General features: G+C 40.9%; 2 protein-coding genes across 3 annotated transcripts in view; both read right to left on the minus strand.

Annotated features, from left to right (window-relative positions):
* Window positions 1-724: 724 nt before the first annotated feature.
* atg4da (autophagy related 4D, cysteine peptidase a) lies at window positions 725-9,812 on the minus strand. Its single transcript, XM_023419216.2, has 11 exons — window positions 9,449-9,812; window positions 7,392-7,659; window positions 7,161-7,244; window positions 6,573-6,746; window positions 5,677-6,028; window positions 5,486-5,550; window positions 5,175-5,326; window positions 4,977-5,055; window positions 3,634-3,710; window positions 3,364-3,483; window positions 725-2,484 (listed from the first exon to the last, which is right to left on the minus strand). The coding sequence occupies exons 2-11, from the start codon at window positions 7,606-7,608 to the stop codon at window positions 2,305-2,307; spliced, it is 1,500 nt and encodes a 499-aa protein (XP_023274984.1). The 5' UTR covers window positions 7,609-7,659; window positions 9,449-9,812; the 3' UTR covers window positions 725-2,304.
* A 1,023-nt stretch (window positions 9,813-10,835) lies between these two features.
* LOC111664545 (microtubule-associated serine/threonine-protein kinase 1-like) overlaps window positions 10,836-15,772 on the minus strand; it is a 68,629-nt gene continuing 63,692 nt past the window's right edge. For both annotated transcript variants that reach the window (XM_087177358.1, XM_023419198.2), the window contains exon 27: window positions 10,836-15,674. In XM_087177358.1, the coding sequence (XP_087033484.1) occupies window positions 13,960-15,674 (1,715 nt within the window). In that variant the 3' untranslated portion in view covers window positions 10,836-13,959. The remainder of the gene's footprint in view (window positions 15,675-15,772) is intronic.

Genomic DNA, 15,772 nt, shown 5'->3' on the forward strand with positions numbered 1-15,772 from the left:
AGAATCTTGGTTATGAGGCGAGCAATGGCATGATTTTTCTATCACTACACAGGGAAAATAAAAATAGATACATAAAACTAAAATAATCAAATAATCAAACAGGTCTTTTTTTCCTTTTTAGGCCTATTTTTTACTTACTGAACATGACATCTTTTCTGTGCATGATGACTGTCACTGAATAAATAAATGATAAATATGTTACCTAAAGATGTGCACTGCTACCAACAATGTCATGACAAGTCCACCTGTCACCCTGTAACATGAATGCATGCCATAGTTCAAGTCCTTCTGAAGTCTAGTACATTTGGTGTAGTTCTGAAGCCACTTTGTTTGTTGGGGGTTGCGTGTACAGAATTATTTTATGCCGAGAACATTTCCAGTGAATTGTGAAGAGGCTTAACTATTTTTAACAGACTGGAACGAAGAGAAGTTAACACAAAACCTATCCTCTGCTGTAATGTACCACGGATTTATCGGGAACACTATCGCATTCAGTCACCACTGCAATGAATAACAGGTCCGATGGTCATAAGTGTTTCTAAGTAGTAAAGATATTTCACATCCTTACATGAGTTCAAAGTGAGGGAACTCGATTCCAGATCACAGGACAGGGTTGGTTTTAAAAGCTCATCATGCCAACTGTGAATTGTGGAAGACAAGTTTCTAGTGCCACAATGCAGCTCTTCCAAAATGCAAATCTATGAGGTATGAGATACAAGTGCAATGTGATTCCAGTGTTTGAAGTTTATTCAGGACAACAAACCAAATGACAGTAGTGCAACTTGCAGTAGTAGCCTTCACGTAAAAAAGGGACAAACAAAACACAAGTGACATTGCAACAGAAGCTTGAAGATCCAGGCAAAATCTCCATTCAGCTTGTGCAGGCCAAGGTAGACCCAGAACCTGTGCTTAGATAAAAATAGCTGTTTGGGGTTTTGCTTTGCAAATTAATCCAGATAACTCCGTAATCTGGCTTCATGTGACAAGCCACAATTTGACAGTTAAAGATCCGCATCCATTTCCGACTGAAGAGACCATTTGTCTTCAACCCCCTATCTGGAAGATGACACAACTCTTCAAGCAAACGAAACATTTAAACAGATTTCTGAGAGTTTCATAATCTTAATGATGAATAATAGGGAGCCAAAAATTTGGAAGGGTTTGGGATCAAGACCCTAGGGTCATCTGTGTGATATTCAGCCAGTCTGCAACAGTAGAATGAATTTACAGCTGCTCTTGAAAGGTGGAAGTCCAGTGATGATGTGATGAGGAGCAGTTGCTTGCTGAAGACGCAGAGACGCTCAAATGTGTTTGTTAAGCAGTATTCGCCAAATTTATCATTTTATATTCACAAAATTGCCAAAGAGAAGAACTCATGAGTAAAAAAAAAAAAACTTATGAATGATAAACACCCCGATCAGAAAATCAACACAGTTTTAGACACTGCCTCGGGCTAACAAAGTAACTAGCAATGAAGCAAGCAACACAGATATGGCGAGCAGGACTGTGGGGGACAACTCTGAGAGACTGCACGAAATGTAACGCGACATGAATCAAGAGCTGCAACTGAAAATACAAGTGAAGAAAGAAGATGCTCTTGGAAGAATCTGAAACCTCTGCGAGTTGCAATGTGACTCTTAAATACATCAGGACGCTGATTAAAGACAAAACGAATAAACTACACTAACCCAAACACTCACTCACACGCAAACACACACAATCACATTCAGAAACCTGATAAATAAGGGGGGGAAAAAAGGAGATGTACAGCAGCTGGTATATAATACAAGTCAAGAACAATGTCAGGCAGCCGCTCACCTGACCAGTGAGCTCATTACATATTATGTCGACCACACATCACCTCCAGTGTGTCCAATTAAGACCAAAGAAAACACAGTAGTTGAGTGGTAACTGAGTTGAGGACTTTAAAGCGCTTGATTTTGCTCCAACATGTCCAAGGGTTTTTTTTCCTTTTGGGTGTGTGATAAAGTGAATCATGAATACTAAATGAAACATTTCTAACCATGATCCATTTTAAAATCGTGCCTTTGCCCAGTAAAGTTATGCTCCAGTCAGGACCCAACCCTAATGCCCTAATAGCTTATAATACTCATCCACAGAGAGGTGATGACAGGAACCACACAGTTTTTTTTTTTATTTCTGTTCACCAGTGAGGCTGATAAAGCACAAAAGCATCATGTCCACCTTGCAGCTGCAACAGATGAGTTCTTCCATTTGAAAGGAAACAAACCGTTCCCTTTCTGCCCTCTACAGGTGAGAGCTGGGAGAGCATCCCCCTGAGATTTAAAGGAACACAAACTCATCACTGTTTCTTCTGTTGTTACTCCTGCCCAGTTTTCCCGGGGGCAGGATGTGGGCTGCAGATCCACTGTGATTGCTGCTGTGACCCTCAAGTCCATAGTCCTGACTCTGGCCCTCTACAAAGGTAAAGATAGGATACTTCTCCTTGGATGATGACAGGGCCTGGGAGGACAACAAAGCTCAGTCAAAACGCTACAGAATATAATCAGACGTAGAGGGATTAAAGGGGAAAACACTGTTATTTTCGGTATCGATTAATTTGTTGACCATTTTCACAATTAATTATTTGTTTAGTCTATAAAATGTATGTAGGGCTGCAACTAATGAATACTTTCATTACTGATTAATCTGCTGTCTATTTTCCCATATAATTTTTTTTTGTGTTGTTTATAAGATTTCACAAAATAGTGAAGAATGCTCTTTATAAATTTCCAGATCCCAAAGTAACATTTTTTTTTTTTTTTTTTAATCGTTTGTATCCAATGAACAGTTCAAATACCAAAGCTAGTCAACGTAGTGTCATACTATAAATGACAAAGAAAAGCAGCAAATTCCCATATTTCAGAGGTTTGAACCAGAAAATGTTTGGTATATTTGCTTGGAAAATGTCTGCAAAAAATCAATTATCAAAATAGATGCCAAATAATTATTGGTTTGTTGACTAATCAATTAATTGACTGATCATTTCAGCTATAAATGTATGCGTGTAAATTGTGAAAAATGTCCATCACAGTCCAACAGAGCACAAAGTGATGTTTGACCAACAGCACAAAATCTAAAGATATTGAATTTAGAGTGATATAGAATAACAAAAAGCTGCAACTCCTCACATTTCAAAAGTTGCAACCAGTGAATATTTGACATTTTGGCTTTGTAATGAATATAACAAACTGATTACAAGAATCATTTCTGCACTAAACTACAAACTATAACTATTATGAACAGATACTGCTACCAAGGAGCAGGAATGTTGCTGTTCTTCTGATGTTTCATGGTAACAAATGTAGGGTCAGACAGTAGGAGGAGGGGTTACAAACTCACCACACTAACAGCAGAACACAGAGACTCGAAGTCCTTCTTGTTCTTGGCATAAAAGCCGATGGTACAGCTGGGATCCATGCGGTTGAAGGGCATCTTTTTGGGAGAGGTACAGTGGAAGGACTACAGAGTGGTAGAAGGAGACAGAGGTCATACAATTAAGGTTAATAATTAAGGTTAATGAGCCAGTATGATCTGGAACATGAAATAAAAAAGTCCAGACGGACAGGAATGAGACAAAAATGTAAAAGAGACATGGACAGTGCAACCAACCTCCAGTGAGAAGTTGACTTGTGTTACATCCACCACAGGTTGGCAGTAGTGAGGATCCAGATACAGCAGCTGCTCGTCTGACAGACAGAAAGGAGAAGTTGTGAAGAGGAAATAAAACACCGCATCAAAGTATGATGTGACCACCTGCTAAGCACTTGGCCAGACACAGACGAAAGGCTGTCATATATCTACTGTCTCTCTATTGTCAGATTTTGTTTCCACTGATGCATGTAGCATGTAGTATTTAAAAAAGAAAAAGAAAAAAAAAAAAAAAAAAACCCAACATGTTATAAAAGGGCCTGACCTATCAGGTTTGGTTTCTGAAACTATTTTCACTTCTTCTATTGTGTGTCTCGTTGATGATTTATAGATTCATTGTCTAGTAGTCAATATAGTCAAACCTAACATAGTTACCAGAAGTGTTCATACAATCTTCATAATAATTAAACAGGGTGTCTTATTTACATTTTTAACAGTCCTGTGTACACTCTGCCATGAGAAAACTTTTGATGGAGATGGAACTGCATTTATGATTTGGCACTGTTATTTCTGTACTATACTAAAAAGAAACGTTCTAGGAGAAAGGTTTCCTGATATACAAAAATATAGGATGGGGTGAAGGTAACGCTTCCATAACTCCCAACAGTGCAACGAGCATCAGGACACTTTAATTGTGCTTACACTTTACACATCTGTTTAAAATTGTTGTTCGAATTTTTCTCAGGTTCAGTGTAGAAAATCTAACCAGCTGACCCACTATCATCATCAGACAACCAACATCACTGATTCAGAGATGATTTCCCTGGGAAAGATGCACCACTAGAAAAGCCCCTAAAGGTAAAAGAAGAAAAGAGCGGTGCCTTCCAGTTTGACTGAACCCATGTGGGGAATAATGTGCAGAAACAGCGTGGGCATGCTGTAATATGAAAGACAGTTTATGTGACAAGTTTCTAAGGACTGTGAGAGGTTTAAACCACCGGTTCACAAGCGACAGCCTCATGATTATCACACTGCCCTAAGCAGAGCAGCATTTCTCTGCTCACGTTTACACAGCCCAAGTTTAAGTTTTACATCTTTACAGGTGGGTCAAGCAGGAAAGACAAGATTCAAGATATACAGTATTAAGAGTACAACATGTTCAGTGTATACCTCCGTGTCTTGATAATACCACAAGAACAGTTACTTTTCTTAGGGATATATTGCTAAGAAACCTGCTGACACTCTATAGTCCTGAGTTTTGCATTGCGTATTCAAAGAAAACCAGATCTTGCCTCTGAATATGGATATTGTTATTTATTCATTCCCTTCCTTCCTTTCATTCTTTCACAAACCATGTTTCTCACCTTGGAAGCCAATGAAGTAGAGTGAATGCTTCGGTTTTCCTCCGATGATTCCAATACAACACTCCAGCTTTAGGATGTTCTAGAAACGAAACATTTTTTAATTCTTCTTTTCTTTTTTCAATTCTTAAGGAAACGTTACTATTGGGCAACATCTCCGAGAGATCGAGGGAAGGGAGGCATGAAGCAGAATAAACAGACCTTGACACATTCAATGTAAGATGGGTTGAGGGCCTCCCCTCCCAGTCGGACAGGCACCAGTATGATGACAGACTTCCAGGCTTGGCTGGACGGATCAGGAGGAGTCTGGCTTAGTGACAGATCACATAGATGCAACACATCCTCTTTGTATACTACAAAGCACAAACACAAGGTAGAAGAAAACAAATATGAATGCATAAAAATATGTGCAAGATTTATTCCAGTGTACATGTTGGAGCAAAAAAAAAAAAAACATTGATACCTCTGAACTGATCTCTCTGAAAATACTAAATAACGTCTGTTAATTTCACCTGTACAATCTTGAGCCACATACACAGCCAGGTTGTGAACAACAGCGGTTTTGGCTACTGCTTTCCTAAAAAAAACAAACATATTCATAATTCCAATCAATGCCTAATTGTGTCAACTATGTAAATAGTTGTAAGATTATAGTAAAACTTTGTTTGTAGAAACAGTGCCTCTTCAAACATGGAGCTCTTACCGTAGTATGTGTGCCACTACAGAAGGGCCGTACCAGTCACCAGCCTTCTTCCCTGAACTTTTGCCTATTTCCACCAGCTGGTGAACTCCAAAAGGTGCCGGGGGCTGATCCCCGAACCACGTCACCAACTTGTGGTGGACGGGCTCTGCTTGTCTGTCCCTAGCACACTCAGGTCTCTTCTTCTGGCTGCATTTGGCCACCTGGTCGCTTGGCAGAGACTTTTCAGGGGTGTTAGATCCTCGAGGAGAGCCAAAAGAAGGTATGGGGACGCCACCAGCCCGAGCTGGGGAACGTGGTCTGAATACCTCAAAGTCCACATCGGTTAGCTGCTGAGCATCTGGCCAAGCCCAATCTATGGAATACAAAAAAAGGATTCTTCTTAGCAGTTGCGTACAACCAGGTTGAAGATGTGTGGGTATTTTTTCTTGAATTTCAACAGTCTAGCTTTCAACAGTGAGGGTGTAGGCATGTTTTGAATGCCATACTAATTAGCATGAAAACATAATGAAAACATTATAAATAGACAGAGCAGAAGCGAAAAGCAGCATGCAAAAGGTCGGAAATAAACTCTGTCAGCAGTAAGAAACAAACAGCAGAAACAAAACAGGATAAATAAATAAACTAGTCAATAAAAATTCACAGCAGAGATGAAAATGAGAAGAATAACACAGGAATCAGAGAAACAGAAAGGATGCAAGAGGTCAGGTGTTATTTATTGATCTTGAGTCGTCGTATCCTTTCAATTAAGAAGAGCATTTGCTTTATATGCATGTGAGTGACACCACATCGAGAGAAAACTGTATATATACTGTATATATACTATATTGGTACTGTATATATATATATATACCAATATACTTCTATATGCAGGTGTGAAAATGCATAAAGACACAAACCTCTTGGCATCAAATGAACCAGGAGTCCCTGTGCCAGCAGCATCTGGCCACTGCGCAGCATGCAGCCCCAACCACAGTCTGTGGTCCAGGTGGAGCCCTCCAGCTGAGGGAACTCCCTCCTGTATGTGAGCCATACCCTGGAAACAAAAGCCAAGCGAAACCGCTCCACCTCATCTGAGAGGTAGTGAGGTAAAGGATGGAGGAAGAGACACAGAAAATGAAAAAGGACAACCTTTAGATCATGTTTTTTCAAGCAATAAGCTGTTTGTGATGATGATCTGAAAAGGCAAAGATGAATTTACGTGATTTTTTGTGAAATAAAAGACAAGGAGGGGAGCTTTCTTTTCTTTTTCCACCTACTGCTCTGTGTTCTTTGATGTAACCCTGCAGCCTTTCAAATAAAAAAAAGGTCCAAACCACTGTGGTTAACCAAAAGCACACATCACTACAACGTCTGGGGTCTGCTCTTCCTGAAGTTTCTCTTTAAATAGGAGAAATACAGCTACCTACTCTGCATTAAAGGTGTTAACATATAATGGCCTTTACTGACCTATAGTTATTTGAGATATGCTTGTGTTTAGAACTTACCCTCACTGTTGAGCAGATAAGAGTGTCCCAGGACAGTGACTGGTGAAATCTTGTTGAAGGAAGTTTTGGATTTAACAGTCCAACCTACAGACAGGAGAGCAAGGAAAGTGGAGGTTGGTAAGGGGCAATCCCAAAGCAAACATGCTGACCAAAAGAAAGAAAGAAATAAAACTACATGCTGTAAATCTAGAACAGAGGCACCCACACACTGTTCCTGGGCTAAACACATACCATATTTGACGTTGTTCCATGCTGACATCAGTTTGGCTTTCAGTTTGTCCATCTCATCAGGCTCTCCGGCTGCCTCTCTGCTGGGATCTGGAGTCTGAGGCAGCCTGAGACCAAAACTGCCCTGCCGCTCCATGGGCTGCTGCCTCCTATTCTCCATCAGCTCATCCTGCATCACTCCCCCTATGTACTGTGCTGCGCTGGGGGAAACTGAGTTCATGCCTCTGAGCACTCAGAGCTGGACTCTGGGGCTCCTCATTGCAACACAGAACTGTTGGAAGGAACAAAAGGAGGAAGGGAGTACAACATTAGGTGAATTATTGACAGCTTACATATGTTCACATTTGTTGCTCAAAACACTTATTAAACACTGCGTTAAACTTATTACAATTAATATGTAATATTATATATTTGTATTTCTACTTCTTTGTTCTTAACTAATTGGCTAAAATTCTGTTTTTCACCACTGTCATTTTACCATTGCTTCTTCTGTCTACTCTGTACATATTACATCTAATGCATGTCACATACCAAGTTTGTCCTTGAATACGGGTCTTATCTTTTCTGTATCAAGGGTGTAAGGACAGAGGGTGTAGATTGTGATGCACTCTGAGGTAAATTTGTCATTTGTGACATTTAGTTATATAGATAAAAATTATTTGACTTGACTGGTCATTGTCTGATGATTCCTCCTGCTAGCTCTTCATTGGTCAGTGTTTATTTGGAGTAACTTTGCACGTGCTGTGCAATCTCATGCGCTCCAAAAACGAAACAACAACTGTGGTAGTGGAAAGGTTGATTCACTTAAGATTCACTGATCTACTAGATTCTTGTTTGCACTTTTCTTTAGCAAGTTCTTACTCAGAAAGTGACTGAACAAGTTAAAAACTGGTGTTACTTGGCTGTATAATTTTAGAAATTTTACAAACTACACAAAACCATCAAATCACATGAAAACTGAACAAACTCCATCCACTGATGAAGACCGTGAGAATGGTTGAAAGTTGAGCTAAAACATTTACTTGAATAACTGTCAATTAGTCAACTGACAGTAAATTTATCACAACAAACAATTTTAATAATGCCTGTTTATGTTGAGCAAGGTTCATTCTTGACAGCAGTTTGACAAAAGTAGTTTGTCACATTATCTAAAATTATCTTTGGGTTTAGGACTGTTGAACAAAAACAAGGCAATTGGAATATGACAACTTGCACTTTGGGAAATTGAGATTAGCAATTTTCATTAATTTCTGATACTTTACAGATCAGTCACTATATTGAGACAATATTCAACAAATTCATTGATAATAAAAATGTGTTACTGGTTAGTCAAGTCAAGATTTTTTTTGTCAAACAAATTTCAGGGGTTAAGAATGAACTTCCATGATCTTCTAATCACGTTTTTTCCCCCCTGTACAGGAAAACACTACAGATATGATTCTATATGACAAAAGCAAATCTTCACTTCCTGAAAAGGTATAAATAAATGCTGCTTTGTCAGTGTAAACTCAAGTCATCAGTCTTCAACTACTGATTTCACAACGCACCAGACACGTAAGGAAAGTACCAGTGACTTTTCTACCCTGAAACTGATGAGTAGCAGCTTTACCAGGGAACAATAGTAGATGTGTGGCCACTGATTACACTGATGGGAATATTTCTGTGAAAGAAAGCCATCATGTGATTAGCATTTGACAACCGGCATGCCAGGCTTTCTCTGCGTATTTGAAAGTCACCTGATTATGGTGGCTGTCATCATTCATCAGCGTAGATTAAGCTGTTAAACGTCTAATGCAATCACATTGCTACTGTGTCTGTCACGACATTGACTGCTTTTCTGACCAATAACCTTACTGTAATTTCCATGTACTGTCCGGTCCCACGACCTAGAAGCAATAACTTCTCTGTTTCTCTCTCTTTTTTTTTAATAAATACTATGTTTTTCCTCTAACACACCATCCAAGCCCAACAATCAAATGACCGCACAGGTACCCGTAGACCTCTTTAAAACATAGCTAATTCGTTTAAAATTAAAAGTTCGCTAGTTGACAGCTAGGTACCTGCTGTAAAATCCGGTTAAGCTGCTCGGAACCTTGTAGAAGTTTGACTCATTTCGGCGTTTTCTCTTCTTTCCTCGCCCAGGATCGCAGTCTTCTCAGGTAAATTTAGTCCACTATTAGCTTAGCTTAACTTTAGCGTTTTGTAAGCGCTAGCCCCGGCGCCAGCTTGCTAGCATTCAAGACGCCCCGACCGAATATCTTCACGACTTTTCATCCAAATGCAGCTTATGTTAGTGTAGTAAGCGTCCCTCCAGTTGCCAGACAAGCCAATTTTTCCGCACGGCTGTGAAATTCATCCAGCACACTGCGGGTTTGTTCCCCCTGTCTAGCAGCCGCCGCTTTGGCGTCTCCCTTCAACAACAGAGGACACTGACTTCCTGTTGTCCTTTCCTGACACAACGTCATTGGTTGGAGTAGTCGCTGTCAGAAAGCTGATTGGGTAATATTCGAATAATGGCCATAAGACGCGTGCTACTGGCTAATATTAACTCTCACGGTTATGTAACCTGTAACCTAGGCAACAAATCATATCATAGTAAATACATTAATCTTATGCATTTGTATAGATACATTTATAATTTGTAATATGAGTCACAGGTGGTACTTTTATCTCAATTTTATTTATTGAGGTTTAAAATAACCTAAACTGCAAATTCAATTCCCCAATAGTACTTGCTCTACACGTTTTGATTAGTTTTTATAGCAGGAAAATCACTGGTTTAAAATATAACATGAAAGTCCCCCTCTGTTACTTGAACTGGAAGGTTGACCTTCACTGTGCAGAATGATGCATGTTCAGAGTTTGACATTAGGGGACTGTTTTTAAAGTCATCCAGGGGTTTCCAGTAGTTAAACTTTTGAAATGAAAAATAATTCCTAATTCATAGATTGCTATTTTTTGTCATGCACAGTCAAATAGAGTCAAATAAATAAATAGGCGTTCCCACACCATTTTTCACACCACACTTTTTGACTCATAGCATTGATGATGGATTCATTCCAGCAAATATTGCACTGCAGAAATGAATAATACTATTAGTTCCATGTGTGTTGACAAGTCAAAATGTCTGCTGTTACAGTTTTTCACTCCAAAATTTTCTCCTGTCCGCCATTTTGGGTAACACTGTAGAGCCATGCCAGTGGTCCTGGAACTGGAAAACCTAAATGAAGCCATAATCAATATTAGTAGTTAGATAGATAGATATTTAATTTTTTTTTTTTTTTCCTCAAGGGAAATTCCGGTGTCCAGTAGCTCATTACACCTGCTTTTACATGTCAAAATGTTTGCTGTGAAAATTGTCTACAGTTACAGTGTACTGAGATTGTGTTAGGGTGTTGTGATCTCTGATTATAGTCAACTAAATTAAAAAAGTCAGAAAGATGCAAATTTTGGAACAAATCTCAGAACTTTATTCCACATACTGCACTTCAGGTGTCTGCATTTGAATCACATCTATCACAAACAAAAATGCCCCAATGGTACAAATAAATACATTTTCAGTGAACAGAGAAATGTGGAATGTTTTTATACTTGGACTTTTGTGTTCATTTGTAGAATCCATATTTGTATACAATATATTTACTTTTCCTCAATGTAACTTACAAACAATACCAGCAAATGAAGATTTTTCTTTTTCAAATAAAGTGCATTTATACTACTCTCTCTGTCAATCACAAAAAGAAAAAAGAAATTCTCAAACATGTAACACTAGTATAGACACCATTGATTGGGAAAAGGCCTGAAAGTGGGCATAATAGCTGTATAAGATTACATTACAGTTAGTTTTCTTAATCAGGTGAACAGAGCTGACCTGATGACTCCTTTGTTACATCAAGATATAAAAGAAATCCTTCCTATCAGTAGAATATATAAGACAGTATATTTAAAAATGTTAATCCTTATATTCCAGAAGATATAATTAACAGTCACGTGAAGAACACGACAACGGAAAATGAATAAATTCATGTTTCAAGTGTTCATCTGATAATTACTGCAAATATTCTGTCATTAGAAACATAAATGCATATTCAGTAACCCTATGGCTAATAACATCCATTCTGCAGTAAAATCAGTGGTCCTGGCTTCATTATAGAAACTCTCACTCCCAGCGAATTATTAATAAACGTTTTATGGAGACATGTTCAACAGTGGCCATTGTGAACCACTGAAGGGCAGTAGAGTGCCACACTGAACAAAACTGACTAGCTAATGCATGTACTGCATGGGACTTTTTACTGGGGTATTGTAAAATCATTGGTACAACATGAAACAATGTAAGGTTTATATTGCATCAAAAATACATTGACCAATATTGTTTATATTAATGACCGGTTATGTGAAAGGTCATATCCTGCCCAATCATATATATATATATATAAACTTTTAGCCACTTTCAGCTCACTGTTTTGGTTTTATCCCAGTTAAAACAAAAATGTTGCTGCCAGCTCATGTTAAACAACAAGCAACCGCTTCCAGCACAACTGTACACCAACTACCCCGTCCAAAACAGCTGAGAGCCAAAGCTGGAGAATAAACGTTAATATTTAGCAAGTTGAAACTGTTTTTCACACTGAACTACTTCTTAGAAACTAAAGTTTGGACCAGAAAATACATTTCAGCCTCTGAACTGTCTTGTTGTGAAGTTTACATGTGCTGTTGCTGGCTGAATCATTTTACATTTGTAGAGCTTGGAAGAATCAAACTAAAGTCAATCAAATCACTGGCAGAAAGTGAAATTTAAAAATGCATCAAAGCTGTGTAGCGACAGCGGTCCTCCCACATGGCTGTAAATGAGTTGCTTAAGATTATGTACACTGGATAGTTACTGAGATATGAACAATAAGGAGATGAATAAGACCAGTGGGAGAGGAACACAAGTTGTTTTTGTCCTGTGAACATTTTACTCTTCTCTGCACTCTGGCTGAGATCGATTCAAACACCATTATCAGTATGTTACATACATTAATCAATCTTTACTACCTAGCTTGTAGTACCTAACAACACATTATACTGTAGATAACCTTGTTTTTTACATTAACAGGTTCAGTGTGATATACCATGCCCATATCCACAAACCCTACATTAGCTATTGAGCCCTTTAACAAATAAATGATGGTATGCTACATCCATGACTGCCTGCTTTTCCTGTTCTTTCAAATGGGTTCACTGTGTATGTGCTTATGATATTTTCTTATACCTTTATGTACTATATTCAAAGAATAAATCTTCGCTGTGCCGGTGTGGTTTGTTAATCAAATAGTAGGTGATTTTTTGTTCCCGTCAGTAAAAACCTGTTACTCTTACTGGATCCTCCCTGCTCACTGTTTATGTCCAGGTTGCTTTCGGTAATGACCCTTGCTGGGTCAACTGTGCTGAGTGTTAATTACCCCTAGAAAAGACAAATACATGTTAAAACACTTCTTAACTCACTCACTCGCAACCACACTCTCGTCCCAATTCACGGACCACAGGGGGATGGATTTAAATGCATGAAAATCAGCTGCTGACACTGCTGCCTCCTGTGGCAATGTGTGTATGTGTTTGTGAATTTGTGCATGTGCTTGTGTGTAGGCTGTCATCTGACAGTCAGAAGCTGAGGGAGAAAAGGGCTGCGGTAGCCCTCCTGCGAAGGGGAGATAAGCGCTGAGCCTGAGCTCTGTCACCCCAGCTTTCCTCTGCAGCAGGACACAGCCTTCAAGAACCACCAGAAATAGACCCAAGGTGGCGCGCGCGCACGCGCACACGCACGCACACGCACACGCACACACACACACACACACACACACACACACACACACACACACACACACACACAATCCTCTGCGACAGGCAGAGCTGGACAGTGCTTGATGTGACATCCACTGACAGGGTGCCTGCTTTGGCATTGTCTGACTGTGCAACTGAGAGAAAGTAAACTCCCGAATGAAGAAGAAATGAGCTTAATCATCGCGTTGCTTGCACATTGTAGCCAAACTGATGCTGTGGGTCATGTGTGTTGTTGGATGAAAGTATAACAGGTCGACTGTGCCTTCATTGCCTTGTTTGATTTGATAAGCAGTAAAATAAGACAGGGCTGGTTGAAAGACAAAATAGAGTGACTGGATTTGGTATTCACAGTATTCAGCATGTTTTGATCGGTAAAGCACTTTATGACCCCTTGTACCTACTATACTTGTACAGTACATATCTTATGACATGCGTTCACATAGACCCACACACATATACATCTGATAAAGTGTTCCACATTACATTAAGAAGTCTCATTATTAAATAATTTATAATAGAAAATCAATAATTAATGCACCTTTACAGTAGATTTTTTACTCCTGGTTTTAAGTTAGATTCAGTCAATGATTGGAATCAATAAATAATATTTTATATACTCTGAAACTGGAATGTACATTGTTTTTAAGTGCTTCACTTCTGTTGCATTGTTCCTCCTCCAAAAAAAAAAAAGGCATATTTTTTCTCTTTTTTTTTTCCTAAAGTCCCACTTAGGGACCCCATGGGGTCACATTTTTGGCGGGCTGCTACCTGTTGCAGATTTCTCTAGTGGTGAACCAGCAGGACTTTGGGTCACCACTGCAGCCCCAAAAAGCACTCGACCTCCAGCAGGAGTGTCAGACCTTCCCGCTGTGCCTCCCTGCTTCTCCTCCGCTGCCTTAGTCTGCTGGTCTTTGCTCTTGGCCCCATCCTGGGAACCCAGCTTGATTGGCCCGAGGACGTTTTTGGCCACAGTGGTCAGCTGGCTGACGAAACTCGTCTTGTCGCCAGGGGAGACAGGCCGCGACTTGCAAAGGGAAGGCCCGCAGAGTGAGGGGGTGACAGCGGTAGGGGAGGGAGAAGGGGAAGGTGAATGCTCCTCCACTACCTCCAGGCGACATTTGTCCTCCCAATCAAGAGTTCCCCTGTAGCAGTTGACGGCCCCGAGTCCCTGCCTCACCTTGCCTAGAGAAAGTGGCTGCCCGTGTGGGGGAACGACGGGAGCCAGGACCCGAGCTGGAAGTTTGGGGCTTTTAGAGCTGAGGTCTGCAGTCCTCGAGTCACTGCTCTCAGCTCCAGCCTTTCTCAGGTTGTCCCCCATACCTGATGGTTTAAAGGTTTTGTTCATGCTCAGAGGACCTGCCGTCACTGTCGCGATGATGCCAATGGATTTATCTGGAGTAGAAGCAGAGCTCTTAGCGAAGGCAGCACCGGGTAAACCAGGCCTACTGGGACCACTCCTACTGTTTCCTTCCTGCTTTGGATCAGTTCTACCCCCCTGCTGCTGCTCCTGGGGATCTTTACTATTAGATAACACACTTTTGGCTGCCTTGGGATCTAATTGTTTTGGACTTAAGGCTGCCTGACCCTGGTGAATCTTTTCAGGTGCCTTCTGACCACATAGACTTCCTGTTGTTTTGGTAGGGGTGCTAGGAGTTGTAATTTTAGTAGTTTCTGCATTTAGTCTGGAGCTTTGTGAGTTCAAGGGCAGCTCACTTGTATGAGGTTTTCTTGTTAAGGATGTCGGGGATGCTGTTGCTCCAACTCGACTTGTCCCGGCGTCTCTCTCCCTCTCTTTCTCCCTCTCCCTTCCTCTCTCCCTCTCTTCTCTCTCCCTCCCAGCCAGCAGTGTTTCCCTGCTAAGCGGTGACTCCTGCCTCCCTAGTCTCCTCACTGGCTTGAGTACACCGGTCTCTGGTGTAGAGGAGGATGAGGGCAGGGGCGGAGGATTAGGAGGCAAATTTTCCCCTTCTGTCTCCAATAGGCTCTGGAGCCCAAGCTCACAGAGGAAGGCATCCTTGCGGTACTCAGAGTGCTGCACCTCCAGGCTGTGCTTCCTCAGCGGACCCCCCAGCCCTCCTGTAGAACTGGACTGGGTCAGAGGTGAGCCCAGCTTCTCTGCTGACTGAACTCTTTTGAGAAGAGGGGATCGAGGGGGCTCGGCACTTTTGGGCCTGGGACGGACCACAGGCGGCGACGAGTGGAGCTTGGCAGGGAAGGACTGAGTGGTGTTGGAACTCCCTACAGTGTGGCCTGGCAAGGGTGGAGGAGAAGACTGGGTAGGGGAGGGTGTATGGGCCAGCGGAGACAGGGGGATGTTACCAGCAGATTTACAACGGGCAGAGCGATACTGCCGGTGGAGTTTAGGTGAGAGGCCATGCAGGGAGCTGGGCCTCATGTGTTGTGAGGGAGCAGGGGAGTTTGGAGTGCTGGAGGCTGGAGAGCTGCTCTGGGAGGAGGCACCTGAAGGACCACAGAGTACAGAAAAGATCAATGAAGATACATAGAATCCATGAGGAAGATGCAAATGTTTGATTTAAAAGTAAAGTGAATTTTGAATA

Source organism: Seriola lalandi, unplaced genomic scaffold, assembly GCF_002814215.2.
Source record: "Seriola lalandi dorsalis isolate HSWRI2012SDOR001 ecotype SW California unplaced genomic scaffold, Sedor1 jcf7180002054591, whole genome shotgun sequence".
In the NCBI taxonomy this organism is placed as follows: domain Eukaryota; kingdom Metazoa; phylum Chordata; class Actinopteri; order Carangiformes; family Carangidae; genus Seriola; species Seriola lalandi.

Bases quoted from the DNA above. Each gene is read 5' to 3' on its own strand.
- atg4da (XM_023419216.2), bottom strand. From the start codon at position 7,608: ATGAACTCAGTTTCCCCCAGCGCAGCACAGTACATAGGGGGAGTGATG. The intron at 6,029-6,572 runs GTTTGTGTCTTT...TGTATTCCATAG, and splicing joins GGTTCATTTGATGCCAAGAG to ATTGGGCTTGGCCAGATGCT. The intron at 5,327-5,485 runs GTGAAATTAACA...TGTGCTTTGTAG, and splicing joins TGTGGCTCAAGATTGTACAG to TATACAAAGAGGATGTGTTG.